The 17,562-nt window shown below is 43.4% G+C and overlaps 1 protein-coding gene across 1 annotated transcript in view; it reads left to right on the top strand.

The window, feature by feature from the left end:
• tshz1 (teashirt zinc finger homeobox 1) overlaps positions 1-17,159 on the top strand; it is a 34,161-nt gene extending 17,002 nt beyond the window's left edge. The window contains exon 3 of the mRNA XM_050034979.1: positions 12,539-17,159. Within this exon, the coding sequence (XP_049890936.1) occupies positions 12,539-15,885 (3,347 nt within the window). The 3' untranslated portion in view covers positions 15,886-17,159. The remainder of the gene's footprint in view (positions 1-12,538) is intronic.
• The last annotated feature ends 403 nt before the right edge of the window (positions 17,160-17,562 follow it).

Here is a 17,562-nt window from a genome sequence, read left to right as displayed (position 1 = left end):
GCACCCCTCCTCTTGATATTTGGGATCTATTATGTATGGAGGAGCTGAGTGTCTACATGACCGGGGCCAGAGAGCTAGACAGGACTGAGTGAGGCACTATTGTGTGTGTGTGTGTGTGTGTGTGTGTGTGAGAGGAGGGGCATAAAGGGGGTGAAAAAAGAGGAGAAAAAGAGTGACAGCAGACAAAAAAGAAGCAGGGAGGAAAGAGGGGGGTGAGGGAGTGGAAAAAGAGGAGGCAAAGCAACAGAGGAGTGAAAGAGAAATGACTCGAGGGGTTGAGGGATGGAGAGAGGTGAATAAAGCGAGAGGGAAAAGTATCAAGGCAATGGAGAAGAAAAAAACGAGGGAGAGAGAGAGAAAGCAGTTGGATAGTGGAGGAGAGAGGGAGAGGGGAGGATGTCACCCATGGCTGCCACTCATCACTCACAGCTTAATGACGCTGTTTTTTTTCCCTTCTCCCGCTTCTTTTCCGTGGGAGAGGAGGGGGGAGGGAGTTCGGCCCAATCAAACGGGGTCATACAGAGTTCACAACCTCCAGGTGGGACTGTCCTCCACCAGGGAAATGCGTGTGCACGTGTGTGGTGTGTAGCTGTAAGGACCGTGTGGACCTGGAGATAGTTTAGTGAGGACGTTTTGAGAAATTCTTAACAACAAATCTGGCGAGGTTTGATGATGTTGGGATTAAGGTTAATCAAGTTATGGCGAAGGTTAAAACGAGCTTGCTCACATGCAGGAAACCGACTGGAAGGCGCAGGTTTTTTAAATTATTCCGACAGTTTTGTAAACATGCTTAAAGTTTTGTTTTAGCTGCCTGTCAGCCTTTTTATGTCGGTTAAGGTGCAAATGCCTTGTCCAAAGTTTGTGTTCATGTGTTTACATATGTGTATGTTTGAAGCATGTGTGTTTATGTGTGTGTACGCGCATGTTTGTTTTCAAGGAAACCATGCAGGCTGTCTGTTGCTTCCTTCTGGGATTGGCATGATTCCTACTGGAGTTTTGATTCAGCTTGTGTTTGTGTGTATGTGTGTATGTGTGTATGTGTGTGTGTGTGTGTGTGTGTGTGTGTGTGTGTGTGTGTGTGTCTGTGTGTGTGTGTGTGTGTGTGTGTGTGTGTGCTCAGCTCCACTTGTCCTCTCACTCAGTCCCGTTTCTGGGAAGCATCAACCGTTTAAAACTCAAACGGCAGGATTTTATCCCTCGCTCTCCTCCTCGCACCAAATTTGGGGAACAGCTGGGGCGGCCATGACGATGATTTGTCTCCCTCTGCCCGTCCGCCTGACAGGTTGAGAACATGCGCACACACACTCGCACGCACGTGCACACAGACACTCACTAATAGGCGCGCACACACACAATTAAACATGCACTCAGTATCACAGACAGACAGGCACAAACACACAGACACAACCGTAGACACATACCCCTTATAAGAGGCCGTGTTCTCAGGGCGCTGCCAAAACACTCTGATTTCCTTTAGCCTGGGCGGCCATACATCAGCTCGGGGCCTCCCAGCCCGGATGGCAGGGGCTGACAGAATGACATGTGTCATTTATCAAACGAGGGGCGCCAGGCCTCAGGAAAAGAACAGACCGCCGCGTGACAAAGCCCCCCGAGAGCTCTCCTCCACTCGCAACGAGGGGAGTGTGTCATGGGATAGACACTGACAAATCTGCGGAGATGGAACACACATGGATACACGCTGACACCAACACACAAGCAGAGGAAACACACACTGAGAGGCACTTCCAGCACAGATACAAACCCAGTGATCACACAGTATATCCAAGCTACACTGTGGCTTTAAAAGTTTTATTTTTGCTTGTGTTTACAGAGAGAAAAGTCTTGTAAAATGCTCAACTAAAGCAAAAAAAAAAAAAATCTGGATTTTAATGCGCTGGCACTGGACTTACAAACACACATACCCACACATACACCCACATATATGTTTCTCTTGCAGGCAGAGGAGCCGCATGCCAAAGCTTCTCCTGTTGCCAGCAGCAGGCCTGTCTGTGTGCCCGTCCTTCTTAATGAACGGTCACTGGCTGCCGAAAGGAACTCTCTTAGTTGGCAACGCCACTTCATCTCCTTCCTTTCATATCCATGCCACCACATACTCACAATATCCCTCTTTTCTCCTTCATTATGTCTCCCTCCTCTTCATTCCTTCCCTTCCCTCTTCCCTCTCTCTCTGTTGTGATCCCCCTCCACCCCCGTTTACTCTTTCCATCGCCTGTTCATTTGTCTTCATAAGCCTAATTTATTTTCTCTGCCAGATGCAAGCTGACAGCCATCAGTCTCTCTCCCACACACACTGACGCACACACACCTGACCCCCTGACATGCAGACAGATACACTACCGTACGCACAAATGCACATAGCTCTTTCCTCGCTTTTTATTCATTCACTCGGTCTCTATTACACACACACAGCCCGTATTACCTCACACTGCTCTGAGGTCAGCTCTGCAGTCGCATACCCTCTGTTTTACCCCTGTCCTCCACCCCCTCCAACCCCCAAAACCCTCCCATTAACATTACTGAAGATGGATGTGTCTTCATAGCTGAGATTGATTGCGGATATAGAGTTATGGTGCCATTTATGTGTGTGAGTGTGTGCGTGTTAGTGTTAGATGGAGGGCACTTTGGGAGGCGGCGTTTGGAGCTGAAATGTGAGGGAGGCAGGCTTTTCTCTCGTTTCCAGAACCTTCCAGCCGTTCGTTGTCTGTCCGCAGTCTGATATTGTGCTCTGTTGAAGGATTGCTTCCTCTCTTCCTGCCTCTCTCTCTGACTGTGAAGCTGTTCATAGCCATTGTACACTCACACACAAGCACACACACACACACACACACACACACACAGGCATGCATAGTCGCACACAGACGCAATCAGCCTGAGATGGCTACTGATACTAGTCCACTTTGAGAGCCCAGTACATAATTTACTGACTTTCTCCAGGGACCCTTTTTCAGCCCCTAATCCCTCCTCCCTCCTATCATTTCTTCTTTTGTCACTTTATTGCCATGGTCATCAGGAAAGGGAGAAAAAAAAAACCCTCCACACATACACACTCCAAACTGCTGTGTGTTTCAGCGTATGCTTTTGTTATGTTTTTGTTCCGCCCCTATGCTATTCATCACGCTTTAAATCTTAAACTAGTGTTGAAATAAAACAGTAGAACTTTGTTTAATGGAGCGCCAGACTTCAGCACTAGTTCGTCACTTGAGCGGGCAGAATGAAAAAGAAAATGTGGCGATGCATAAAGGATAACGGTTTTGATGGTGCACAATTGCTGGAATTTCCCTGGTAACACATGCAGTTAAAAGCACTAAAATGTTTGGGGACGTTCGGTTGTCCTGAGCAGCTTCCTGCCCTGAGGGTTTGCGGTTCTAATTAATTTCCCTGAAGTGACTTTATGGTTTTTAAAGTTATGATTTCTTTGTCTGTCTCTGAGGTCATGTTCTCACAAAGTCCTCTGCATTCTTGTGTTCAAGCTTGTGATGCACGGCTTGTGGTTTGTTTTTGAATGTCTTACCGAGGAGTAGATAAGGGTAGAGAGGAGCGGATGAAATGTTATTTCCAGAATGACGAAATGATGTGTGTGTGTGTGTGTGTGTGTGTGTGTGTGTGTGTGTGTGTGTGTGTGTCACCTTATTGTCTTAAATCAGACTGCTCAGTGGTTTTAAGGCCGGGTCACACTAGCTTTTAAAGCAGCAAAATTTTCTTCCAGTAAGTTTATTCTACTCATTAGATTCGCAAAGGGAATCCACTCAAATTTTTTGTGTTACGTTCAACTTTGGTGAACTCTGACATTTGAGTTTGTGCCGTACTGACCTTTGAGAAGGAAAAAGCCAACTTACCTTACTGTGTTGCACCATCTATTTATAATTAACCCCCAAACTGGGACCCATGAGTGGACTGCATGTTCCTAGACACGCACATATGCTTATGCATGCGCTGTAAGCATTTTCATCAGGATGGGGGTCTATTATTATTTAAGCGCTTAGCATATCTACGGAGAGCACACCATGAACGCAGCATTTTCGTTGCCAGGTTCTTAACAAAGGAAGGAGTAAGCCTCCTGGAGCTTTTACAAGGACACATTGATTGAGTGACACACATACAGATAAATCAGTATACTTGTGGTGCATTGTGTATGTATTCATATTAAGTGGGATAGAACATGATGTAGTATGATATTACTAATTATTTTAATTGTGGTGAAAACAGAGGCAATATCTTAGTAAATGTTGGAAGTATTTTACATAGATATTTGTCGGGATATTCAGCTTAAAACTGGGTAAAACCCAGTGTCTGTTCAACGTAAATTGGCTTCGTCTGTAGCCTAAAAACATCTCCACAAAAGAAGAAGACAGTTATGAAACAGGAGTCGATGGTGTGAATACTTTTTGTTTTGAATAAACTGTGCAAACTTAGCAACAGAGCTAACAAGCTTGCTAGCTGATAGTTAGCAACCAAATTAACAAGCTTGCTAGCTGATAGTTAGCAACCAAATTAACAAGCTTGCTTTTTGATAGTTAGCATGCTTGTTATCTCGGAGAGCTTACTTTCCCTCTTTATTGAATTAAATGGTGTGAAATGCCAGGGGGAGTAAACAGCCCAGGGAAGTCACCAAGCTTTTGGAGCACAGCAGTTTGCATGTTGGTCTCTACTTCGCCTCATTCCCACAGAGAGTAAAGGATCAGAGTGGTAGAACTGTGTGTCAACGTGTGTATGTATTTTTTCTCTTCCTCCGTCTCTGTTCGTTCTCTGTGTTTTGTTCCTCAGCAGTGTACAAAGTGGATGGCCTCTGTGAATTGAGGGGAGGTCTGACAGCGTGGAGAAGGTTGATTGATGGCTTATTGTGCAACCGGACTCGGCTAGACCGGACTGGTTAGGTTGTGACCTTGTTTTGGCCTCATGCCCTCTCATTTTTTCCTCTTTTTTTTTTTATTCTCTCCTTTTCCCTGTATCTCACCGTCTACCTCTGTTACTCAGACACACACGGTGAATAAATACACACGTATGTTCAGACTGTAAACACACTTCCTTTTTTGCGCCCCCCCCCCCCCCCCCCCTTCCTTCGTCGTCTTTGCTGCACTAAACTCATCATTCTTGCCATCACTCATTCTTCGCTGTTTCCTTTCTTCCTTCCTCAGCCCACTTTGTTTTCTTTGTCCCTACTCCTACAGGACAGGTTTTGTCCCATGAGTCATTTCATCAGGTTTCATTTTATAGCTCCTATTCATGCAGGCTGAACACAGGCCACTCTTAAGAAACGCCCTACAAGACCAACCTTAACAGACAAATCCAGTGCCACTTTTGATTGCGCTGAATTCAGGGTTCACCAACCAGTTCGTGCCAGCGGGAGAATCTACTGATGACTACAATTCAACGAATCCATGAGACAAAGTTAGCCTAAACACCAGGCACACTAGTTTAAACTGTGGTTCAGCCTGTTTTTTTCCTACAATGATTTTCTGCTTCTATTCTCCACACAACCATAGTGATTTATGGTAATTATCCATCTTTGGGGTCATCCATCAACTGGTTGTTGCTAGGCGATGGGAGCAGCTGTTGTTTAGTCGGGGGAAGCTCCACTGTCAGGGGCAATGCAGGTGAATTCAAAAGACAGCATCTATGAAGAAAGGATGAAACCATGTTATTTTGTTAGCTTTTTAGATTCGTGATTCACTCTCTACCGATATCAACAGAACACCTTTCTGCCATGTAACGTCTAGCCTTGATTGAACCATAACAGAACGGCTTAAATAGTTAAAGATGTGAGCAGTCTCCCAAAATGTAAAACTATAAGAGGAGACTACACAATACATGTATTTAAATCTGAATTTTATCAGGCTAACTTCTTATGGTTGGTGAAGAAAGTGACAATATTTTCTCCAAACGAATCTGTTTAACAAATGGCATCTGTCTGCTGCAGCCTACATTGAATCAGAGCTTGGCATTGCTTGTGTAAATCTCACTCACATCATCTTTAATTAGCATTAGTAATGCTTTATCTGTACTTTGCCTGAAAACAAACCAGATGGTTTCAAATGTGTGTGCAGCACCATTGCAATGTTCGATTGTTGGGCGTGGGGGGGTTTGGCGGAGAAGCAGAGCAGAAAGGGCTGGAATCTGCCGTGCCGATGATCTAATGGCTGTTGTTTCATCTCAGAGCAAGCAGGCACTGACAGTTCAGGGAAAAGGTGATTTATAGACCACAGTCACTGTCATGGCGTGTCGAAACTGGCTCACGGGAGATCTGAACAAACAGGGGCAGGAAGAAAGAAAGAGAAAAAAGAAGGAGAGGAGAAACTAAGCAAAGCATTTCAAGGGAGAACTGGAAATTGTTTAGAGGAAAATGGCTGCAGTACTCCAGATTTGTTGCTTTCTTTCATCACTGATCTATTCTGAGAGCAGCTACCATTTGGTCTTTCTCAGTCACACACATTACACTCGTACTGGCCTAATGAAGCTGAGCCAGAGGTAAAATGCACTGTCTATGTGACCCATTTAAAAAGGCTATTAGCATAATATGAGTTCAAGTAATTGCAAATTACTTGGAAACATATGTGAAAGCCCTCAGGACAGTCAAAAGTTTAGGAAAAGGTCATTTATCTTAATTTATCTTTTTATAAAGAATCCAAAGCAGTGATACAAAGTCACATTTAAAATGTCTGCATTTGTAGCGACCGGCATGATGAGCAGAATGTGCTGGCTGTTTTGTTTTCCCCAACCGGAACAGTCGTGGAAGCTGAGAAGGTGGATTTGTACGACACACGAGCTATTAGGAGCCCCGGAGCTATTGTGCCATATGGCAGACCATTCCATGTGGGTTAGCGGAGGGTGGGGCCACGGGTGGGGAGGTGTTAGGTAGGCTTTTACATGTCTGGTCAAGAAGGCTGCGGTTTAAATTATGGCTAATGCATGGTGTTTGTAGCAACACCAATCTGTGCAGTAGTAACGATATAAAACATGCACCCTGCAGAGTTGCTCACCTCAAAAATGAGACGTTGATTGATTTGAGGAGTTTATCATTTAAAGGTTAACTTCACAATGTTTTAACCTGACTCCTGTTTTTTTCCATGCTTGTGTCTCAGTGATGAATGGAAATTTTTTTGAAATTGCAGTTTGGAGCGAGAGGGCTGCAGCTGCCTCGGGGGGGTCGGGGCATATTCAACGTCAGTGTATGTCCACTAAAAGTTCTTGTTTTGCCACTGACAGGCTCAGGTTGTTATTATAAGTGTCTGGCAACATTATAGTAGGATTGCTACAGGGGTAGACCAGAAACAGCTGCGAAGTCGCCATCGCCAAAGCCACCGGACTCCTTTTAAATGAACAAATGAGTCCAGAGTTGGTGATTGTTGGAACAGTGAAAAGACGAAATAAGACAGCTTTTGTGAGTTTTATTTTGTCGCTGTCATCTTTGCTTCAGGTGTGTTTTACAATGCTTTTGGCAATAGCAATTTCAGGGCTGTTTCTGGTTAAACAAAAGGGGTCTTACTCTTTCATGAAAAGGTCTGTCTCTGTACAGATCCTTTCCATAATGTTCTCAGACACGTATGATAATCTGAGCCTCTCAGTGGCAAAAACAAGCACTTTAGTGTACATGCATAGGGTGTGCATATTGCCCCAAGTTGCATTGCAGCTTCGGCAGTTTTGCAGCTGCCAGCTGCAGCCCTGTCGCTCATTACTGGACCCATTTCAACAATTGTTGTATCCATTAGTCACTTAAACACAAACATAGGCAAGGTTAGAAAATATTGAAGTTACCCTCAAACTAACTTTTTATAATTTGGATGACAATGTAGATCTCAAATGATTTATCTGGTGGGTGTGCAGAATTGTATGAGAAGCTCTATTAGCTCGGTAGTTGTCTTGAGGCTGAGAGGAGACTGTTGGTCTGTGCCAGTTTGCCTCAGTGTGCGTCGTCCACAGAGTAGTCCAAAGAGAGTGTCAGGTCCTATGAAACCACAGCCACGACTATCCCAGAGACGGGAAAAAAGAGCAAGAATGAAGAGGACGGGGGAGAGCAGAGAGAGACAGAGATTGCCTGACATACTAAGCATTACCATAATTGGCTTTTCTACATGATAGGACAGAGGAAATAATAATGTCATTTTATTTACAGCCTTCTCTCTGCTGAAACACACACACACTCATGCACGCCGTACAGGTCAATGACACACACTGATCAGGCCTGTCCAAAACCATCAGAGGTGAGTGGCAGGGAATGGAGGGGCCGGTGACAAAGCGAAACGGGAGAGAGAAATAAGACTGCCACGGCAGAGCTCCCATTTTGAAGGGCCACTAAACGGTGTGAGGGAGCCTCGCCGGCCGCCCCGCTCCGAATGCAGCGCTCGGCCACGCAGGGTAAATCAGCAGGGTGAAAGCTGGCGGAATTGGACATTAGCACTGCAAATGAGAGCCAGGATTGCCCTCTTCTCTGAGACAACATGAATAAATGAAGAAGGTTTAGAGGGGAAAGTGTGTGTTTTGTGTGTGTGTGGATAGGTAAAAGAGAGAGAGGGGTAAAACAAAAAAAAAAGATGTGTTGATTGTGCCAGTGCCATGTTATACTCAAACTATCTCACACTGGCTCGTGTTATCTCTAAGAACTGGTCACCAACAAAGTGTTGCTGGATTTTTCACTGTAATAAAAACATAATGTTTTGTGCAATTGGGCAGTCAAAGGCGTACTTAATGTAACTTTAAACCGGAAATGAATTAAGAAGTCAGTGTTTTTATATTTCTTTCCATTGTTTGGCACAGTTCTAATGGTTATGTGTGTACAGGCTAAGTTAGGGCTGGACATTGTTAGAAATGTTAGATAATATTAGATACTATTGGGGATTAATATTATTATTATTAGTAGTAGTAGTAGTATATTTGTTTTTACTCTTTTGATACCATACTTCAAGGAATATAAACTTTTTGGTGACAAAAATCCCTTTTTTAAATTTTAAATTGATTGAAATGTTACAGCAGCCATACACAAACTTTGCTTAAATAAAGTTCAGTCACAAATTGGCAAAATTATGATTTAAATCATTAAATATCCCATTAGATAATAAAAAAAGATCCAGACATTTAACGCCAACTTTTGGTTCTTATTGCTATGGACTCATTTTAGTCTGTAATGCTGCCTTCAAATGGAAATTGTGAGCTTATGGTTAACAACAAGGGAAGCTGTGTACACGCTTTGCTTGGCATTCAAGTGGTTAAGTTAGGAGAGCACCGCTGTTATGTAACAGCAACATGGACACTAGTGTTGGCGTCTAGAAGCCACCTAGGCTAACAATTTAGCAAGCTAGCAAGCGGGCAACAACATGCATGAAATGCATAATGAAAATATAGTATATACAAAGACAAACAACCCTATACCAGTAAAAAAACAACAATTCATTATCTAACCATACAGCGAAATGTTAACTTCCATGGGCTCTGCCATTTCTGAAAATGTCAGTGAACAATTTGTAACTCATAAAATCTCAAAAAAGAAGTGTGGGGGGCGTTCATATGGACACTTCTCATGAACATGGTGAACACGACCCCATTTGAAGGCAGCATAAGAACAAGTCATGAGGTTTGATATCAAGGCCTAGTCCATGCATGTATACACGTTTGATCAACGTGCATGTCTTACATGATTTTTTGGTAGCAAGGATGTCATTTTCTCAGCTCAGTCGCGTTTGTTCTTTTAAATTTATATAAAAGCTGTGTGTGTGTTTGTGTGTGGACCTCACACAGCTTCCTGCCTTCAGGGAGGGATGTACTTTGGGGAAGAGGTGTGTGTGTGTGTGTGTGTGTGTGTGTGTGTGTGTGTGTGTGTGACTGGGGGGATGTCCTACTGTGGTGTCACCTGTCTGCAGCAGGAAATCCTGGACTCTGGGCACAACAATAGTGACAGGCTCCTCTCCAGACGCAGATGGCTTCGCTTTCCCCCCGCCAGCCACATTGCATCCCTGCATGCACCTGACACACTGTGACACTTGACACACACACACACACGCGCACGCACACACAAGTGATCAGTCACACCTATCTTACGAACTCGCACACACGGCAGAAATTTCACTACTTTCTCTCTCCTCATATCTCGTACTTAGTTTGTTGGATGCTGTTTAACTTGTTTCCCTGTCATGTTTTTTTTTCCCTGTGAGATATGCGCGCACACACACACTCATACACACACCTCTTGTTCGCTGGCCTAAACACATCTTTTCTCCTCTCTTTTCAAAACTTCCCCTCTTTTCCCTATCCTCCCTGACAGCACAAAGTGGGCTTACGTTTTTGACTGACAACCACAACAGACACCTTCCCCCCACTCCTCCCCTCCACCCCCGTTTTAATCCCCTCCCTATCCCTCCCTCCCTCCCTCTCCTCTTCCTCTTTTGTTCTGAGTGACGCTCGAAAGCCGCCGTGTCAGCATCTTTTCCATCTCTGATTGCCTTATTAGCCGGCGGTGGCACCCGCAGCTTTTCTGACACAGATGGTGAAGGAGGAGGCTCGAGCAGGGGGGTGAAAAAAAAAATGGCTGACTTGTGTTTGTTGTTGTTACTTTCCCCTCCCACCTCTTCTCCAGCTTGTTTGTGTGGACACTGACACCTCGGGCTGACACTGACACACTCCTGACACTGATGCCTGTCAAGGCAACATACGGAGGATGGCAGGGAAAGACTAGAATTTAGTGTTAGTGTGCTTTCCATGTGTCAATGTGTGTGTGTGTTTGTACCGCTGTCAGGTTTCTCTCACTTTGTCAGCTAAGCTGCTTTGTCTTTAACTACTCTCACCACATTGACTTTGAATAGGTTCAGTTTTGCATTTATTTCAATACAGTGGGCTGCATCTTGATAGGGAGGACGAGACAGGTTGAAAGAAAGCTGTGCAGCTGCATTGGCAAAAGGTTAAGATCTTCTAATTTAGTGACTAACTCAAGCGAATGAGTTCAGTGTGGCCTGTGCATAATTACAAGCTTACAGTTAAAAGCAAAACTAGCACAGGAATAGTTTAATTAAGAAGAGGAAGGCTATACATTTGAGCATGCACATTCGCTTTCTCACACACACACTTTCACACACATACAAGGCTGAGAGTTGCAGCTGTTGGACCTCCAGCTTTTCCCAGGCAGCAGTAACTGGCACCTCACAAACATCAGGTATTATGTCCATTCCGATTATGGGATAGAGAGCTACATGCTGTTTGAAGCTGACAGCACATCTGCCTCCTCACTGGAGACTGATTCTGGCACCTCCGACAAGCATCTTACGAGGAATGGATTGGGGGGAGCTGCCTTAGCATATTTAACCCTCTATTTTTCCCCTCTCCCGCCTCTCTGTAATATTTCTCTCTTAATCTGCTTCCAGGATCATACTGCATGTAAACCTTTTCATTTTTCTACCATTGTAGAGACTTATTCCTATTTATTTCTTACATTTTGACCCTGTTCATGTTGAGTTTAAAAGGAATTATAATGACAATTTTATCATTAAAAAAATGATTTGTGAAAATTGTCAACAGTTACAGAGAGTGGGCAGCCATTTTCCATTGATGCTATAAATCTCTCTCTCTCTTCTTTTAAAATGGCACACTTGAAGCTGTGAGTACTCTGGGAGCATAGGCAGTAACAACACGGCTTGTCATGTCCACTGGCCGTTTCCTAGCATCACGCTGTGAGGACTTCCACAGCCGATGCCAAGTTGACTTCAGCCAACCATGGCTTGGCAAGGCTGATGCAGCTGGCATTTTCCTCCACTATCTCTTACTTGTGAATCCATAGTATGTGTGGCATGTTGGACGAATAGAGCAAATTAAAGTCAGAAACAGATCTGTGGTCGCTATACGACAGCAAAATAGACAATGAATTACTCTGCACAGAGTGTATGGCTGTAGGCTGCTCTGGCATTGCAATTTGCTGATAAGGAAAAATGTTTTATCTTTGATGAATACACTGAAATGTTTGCACATATGCTGTAAATTCATCTTATCAATTCATTGTTACCACTCAGTATATGATATGAAGGAAATGTGAAACTGAGTCTTATTAGAACAATCACTGAGACTTGTTTTACTCTTTCCGTCTCGTTATTTTTTCTATTGCAAAGAGAAAAAAAAGTCTTATTTCTATTGAGAAGTAACAGATCTCACCACATGATTAATAAGTATCATCTTCACTGTGGATTTGTTCTCTGTATAATTTGAAATGTTGCTTGTTTTTAGTTTTTAAACTAGGCAGAAACATCTCTGTGTTCTCATCTCTGCTCTCTACCCTTGCTGAGCTGTAGTGTTCAATAGCTTCATTAGGCAGCACAGTGAAGAGGACGATCTGTCATTGTCAAGATATGGATGTTTGCCACTTTATTATTGCAAAACCGTGTCCTCTGCTGGGACAATTGACAAAAATCTCTTTAGGATTATTGCACATAGCACCTCCATATAGTAAGGCTGGCAGATGCATAATTGGTGTCATTCTCATGTATCAAAAATATGTGGATAAACAATATCTAATGCCACTTTTCCATTCTTCTGTGTTTTCCAGCTTATGGACCTGAGGATGAATTTAAAGGGGACAAGATTGATGAAGAGGAACATCTGCAAGATGACGGTCTTTCCCTGGATGGTCAAGATGCAGACTATCTTTTCAATGATGACGACGATGCAGGAGATCGTTTTAGCTGCCAAAACTCTCCACTCAGCAATGGCACCAACCCAGATGCTGGGTATGCCTCTCCACTCAGCACCACCAGTGATCATCTGGTGGACCTTAAGACCACGTCGTCCTTCAGTGATCAGGAAAAGGTAGAGGAGAAGCTAGGGGAGAGCACGGAGTCCATCAATGGCCTATCGCTACAGGACAGTCTGGCAAAAATGAAATCTGTCTATGCAAACCTGATCTCGGATGCCTCCTGGTCCAGCATTGCTCTGGACATGCTTAAAAGCAAACAAGGGAACAATTACGCAGCTAGCAATGACAATGGGAGCAATCACAAAGGGAGCAATGGGTTCCTGAACAGTCAAAGCCCAGGCAGCATCCATCTGAAGAGCAGATGTAGCACTAGCAATGCCTCAGCCACTACTAACGTTACCATCAGCAGTTCCACCACTAGAGCAGTGTCAAGCAACAGCAACAGTGGCACCAGTGTAAGCTCTGGCAGCACAGGAGGATTAGCCTATGACTGGCACCAGGCAGCATTGGCCAAAACCTTACAGCATACCCCATTCCAGCTCCTTCCTGAGCCGAGTCTTTTTAGCACCGTGCAGCTTTACAGGCAAAACAATAAGCTCTATGGCCCTGTGTTTACGGGTGCCAGCAAGTTCAGGTGCAAGGACTGCAGTGCTGCGTATGACACTTTGGTTGGCCTGACGGTGCACATGAATGAGACGGGCCACTACCGTGACGACAATAAAGATACAGAGGATGATCGAAGCAAGAGATGGTCCAAGCCACGTAAGCGTTCTCTGCTAGAGATGGAAGGCAAAGAAGATGCCCAGAAAGTTCTGAAATGCATGTACTGTGGTCACTCTTTCGAATCTTTGCAAGACCTCAGTGTTCATATGATCAAAACAAAACACTATCAGAAAGTGCCTCTAAAAGAACCAATGCCAGCCCTCACCTCAAAGCTGGTACCCCCAACCAAAAAAAGAGCATTTCAAGACTTGATGTCCCCAAGCTCGCCAGAGTCTGTCTCATCGGGCATACTTCTAGGAGACTCTCCCAAAGACCAAAAAGTGGCCAATCCTTATGTCACTCCAAACAATCGGTACGGTTACCAAAATGGTGCCAGTTATACTTGGCAGTTTGAGGCACGCAAGGCACAAATTCTCAAATGCATGGAATGTGGCAGTTCACATGACACCTTGCAACAACTTACAGCCCATATGATGGTCACAGGGCACTTTCTTAAAGTAACAAATTCAGCCTCTAAAAAGGGCAAGCAGTTAGTTTTTGATCCTGTCATTGAGGAGAAATTTCAGTCCATTCCTTTGCCACCGACGACCACACGACTCCCAGCACCCAATGGGAAGTCGCAGCCTGACTCCCCATTGCAGCCCGCAAGCCCTGAGGAGAGAAACGAAGAGAGGAAAGATGAAGATGCAGAGGAGGAGAAAATCGAAGCCATCGAACTGGAGAAAAAAATAAAAGAGGAGAAAGAAGATCCTCCTGAAAAAGCTGATAAACCTAAAAAGGCAAGATCTTACCAATATCTCAGAGAAGAAGACTTGGAAGAGGCACCTAAAGGTGGTTTGGACATCCTAAAGTCTTTAGAGAATACAGTTTCAAGTGCAATCAGCAAGGCCCAAACAGGCACACCAACCTGGGGTGGATACCCCAGCATTCATGCCGCTTATCAGCTCCATGGATCCTTGAAGTCTACATTGCCGTCATGTGCACAAGTTCAACCTTTATTCAGCAGCAACAGTTTGAAGGCACTGTCCTCTGATTTGGGCACTCTGATCCATTCACCACATAGCCCCTCTCCACCTCCGAGTCACAAGAGCAATGTGCTGGCCATGGAGGAGCTAGTTGAGAAAGTGACAGGGAAAACTTCAGTAAAGAGTGAAAAAGAAGAAAAAGCTGTTCAGAGTAAGTGCAGGTCTGCAAAGTCTCCATTGCCAAATCCTAAAGACAAACAGGCTTCACCCAATCCAGAAAACAGCTCAAGGGCAGTGAAGACTACCATAATAGAGGACCAGACTGAGTCAAGAGGCAAAGAAGGAGAGCAGACAGAGAGCAAAGCAGAGGCACAAATAAAAAGTGAAATTGATTCACCAAAAAAGCCTGTAAGCAATGGCTGCAATAACCTGAGCATCATCACTGATCACTCCCCTGAACAACCACTTGTCAACCCTCTCAGTGCTTTGCAGTCTATCATGAACAACCACTTGGGGAAAGCTGCAAAAGTGACTACCCCCTTTGTAGACCCCTTTGCGATGCTTTATAAGATCAACAGCAGCTCTGCTCAGATTAAGTCAGCAGAGCCAGTGAGCCAGTACTACGATGATGATGATCAGCCCATGGACTTGACAAAATCCAAAAACGCCAACGGAAGTACACCTAAGGGTACTTCCACACCAAACAACAATGCCAGCATAAACAGTAAACCAGCTTTCAAAGATTTCTCACAATCTTCTTCTCCGCCTCTACGGGAGAATGCTTTGATGGATATTTCAGACATGGTGAAAAACCTGACGGGCCGTTTGACACCAAAGTCCACGACACCGTCTTCCATCTCTGAGAAATCAGACATCGACGGCTGTACTTTTGAGGACAGCTTGGAGGAGCTGTCTCCCATCCAAAGACGGAAGGGTCGACAGTCGAACTGGAACCCCCAGCACCTCCTAATTCTCCAAGCCCAGTTTGTGTCTAGTCTTCGGGAGACTCCTGAGGGAAAGTTTGTGATCAGTGACTTGGGACCCCAGGAACGGGTCCACATCTGTAAATTTACTGGTCTCTCTATGACTACTATCTCACATTGGCTGGCCAATGTAAAATACCAGTTAAAGCGGACAGGGGGCACAAAGTTCCTAAAAAATATTGACTCCGGCCAGCCTCTGTTTTTGTGCAGTGACTGTGCTTCCCAGTTCAGGACTCCCTCCTCCTACATTCACCATTTGGAGTCCCACCTTGGGTTTACCCTGAAGGACCTCTCTAAGCTTTCCATAGATTTAATAGAGCAGCAAGCAGTCAGCAGAATAGAGGACAAGACTTTCAGTTCCTCTGGACTCACAGACGAAGACACTGGCTCAATATATCAGTGCAAACTGTGCAATCGGACATTTGTGAGCAAACATGCAATCAAATTGCACCTTTGCAAAACACACGGAAAGTCACCAGAGGACCATCTGATCTTTGTAAAAGAGTTGGAAAAGTTTGACAAACAATGAAGACAAAGCTGATAGCATGACAGATTACTGTTGCACTATAACTCTAAGCTACAATCTGTCCTAACAGATAGTGCCACAACTGTATTGAGCATTGTTATGATATTGTAATGAAAACATGGTAGCTTTAATACCACATACTGTAATTATTCAGTTATCCATAAATGGCAGGACCTTGCACTGCAGAGGCTCAAAGCTACATTGTAAAGGTTGAATTTTTGGTGACATAAACGTACCAAATTGGTGCAGCAGCCATGGCACTATAGAGTCACTGACTGATTGTTGCTTTCCTAATGCACTGCATCTTATCTGAGCCTTGGGGAAAAGTCCATCTGTTGTTTTAAAACTGGACCACGCTCTTACTTTGATCACTGATTTTAAATGATTTTTTTCAAGATGAATATATTTCAACACAACTTGCATATTATTTATGAGACAGTTTGTGCATGTTTTTATGTAAAACAGTGAGCATATTATGTCTAATGAAATTTCAACCATGATGAAAATTGATAACCCTGTTTAAAAAAAAAAAAAAAACAGCAGGTATAGCTGTTTATATGAAGGTATATGGTTATAAAAGTGAAAGGTGATGTTCTAAAATTATTAAGATGATTTCAGCACTTTAAGGAAGTGTAAACTGATAAAGAAGTGTGAGGGTAAAAGTGACAACACATCACCCTCTTTGGGTTTTATTCCCTTGATCAACTTGGAAATTCTGAGGGACTAACTATAATATTGTTTTGTATTTGCCATTAAATCAGAAATTCTTACAAAATGTTTAGAATATTTGTTTCTCTAGTAAAATATAATTTCCTGGTTGATTCAACATGTACAGTATTTGCGTTAGTCGGCTACCAATTTTATTGTGAAGCTACAGTTGTAAAATTAATGAAGTTTAAAAGTTATTGTATGAATAATCAGCAAGTATGTATATATGTATGTCAGCATATCTTGCTCTTTACAGTTCAACATTATTTGTACTGTGTGCATTTTTATAATGTTATTTTCTAGACAAATATGGGGGGAAATGTATAAAACTACAGAATATTGTCGGACCACAATGTCCTTTTTCAGTGAAAAGTCGGTCCTTCAATGTGGTTTACATAAAATGACAGAATTTTACTGGCATCTGCTCTGATGCATGGTCCTGTACATAACATTGAACAAATGAAATTCTCACCCAATGATAGATTTCCAGGTTTTATCATCAACCCAGTTATTCAGAATGGCATTCTTTTATCCTCAGTTGTAAAATAAACTCCATGTCCTGGATTAAACTGTGGTGTTGTTTGAGTGATTTTGGGCAGAGTGTGAAATTCAGACAGATGCAGCAAAGCCTGAACCTGAAACACAATATCATACTGCGAACTCTTGCCAATAGTCATTTTCTTCTTCTCTCTCTCTCTCTTTTCAATGATTATTTCAAGGTTTTATGAATATTTTTCTAGATTTGGATACTTTAAGCACACCTTAGTTCTCTGTAGTATTTGTAGAGTTTAAGATAAACTATATGACATTCTTTAACGTCCTTCATTCTCTATTAAGTTCTAAATTGTGAATTGTTGTTTTATGCCATAGATGTAGATTTCAGAAGGGGAAGCAGGGACCAGGTCCTCCTTTCTATTTAAAACATGTGCATGTATCCCCCCCAAAAAAAAATCATGAAAGTAAAGGCACAAA

This window comes from Epinephelus moara, chromosome 22, assembly GCF_006386435.1.
Source record: "Epinephelus moara isolate mb chromosome 22, YSFRI_EMoa_1.0, whole genome shotgun sequence".
Lineage (NCBI taxonomy): Eukaryota > Metazoa > Chordata > Actinopteri > Perciformes > Serranidae > Epinephelus > Epinephelus moara.
This window is presented reverse-complemented; position numbering and strand designations above follow the sequence as displayed.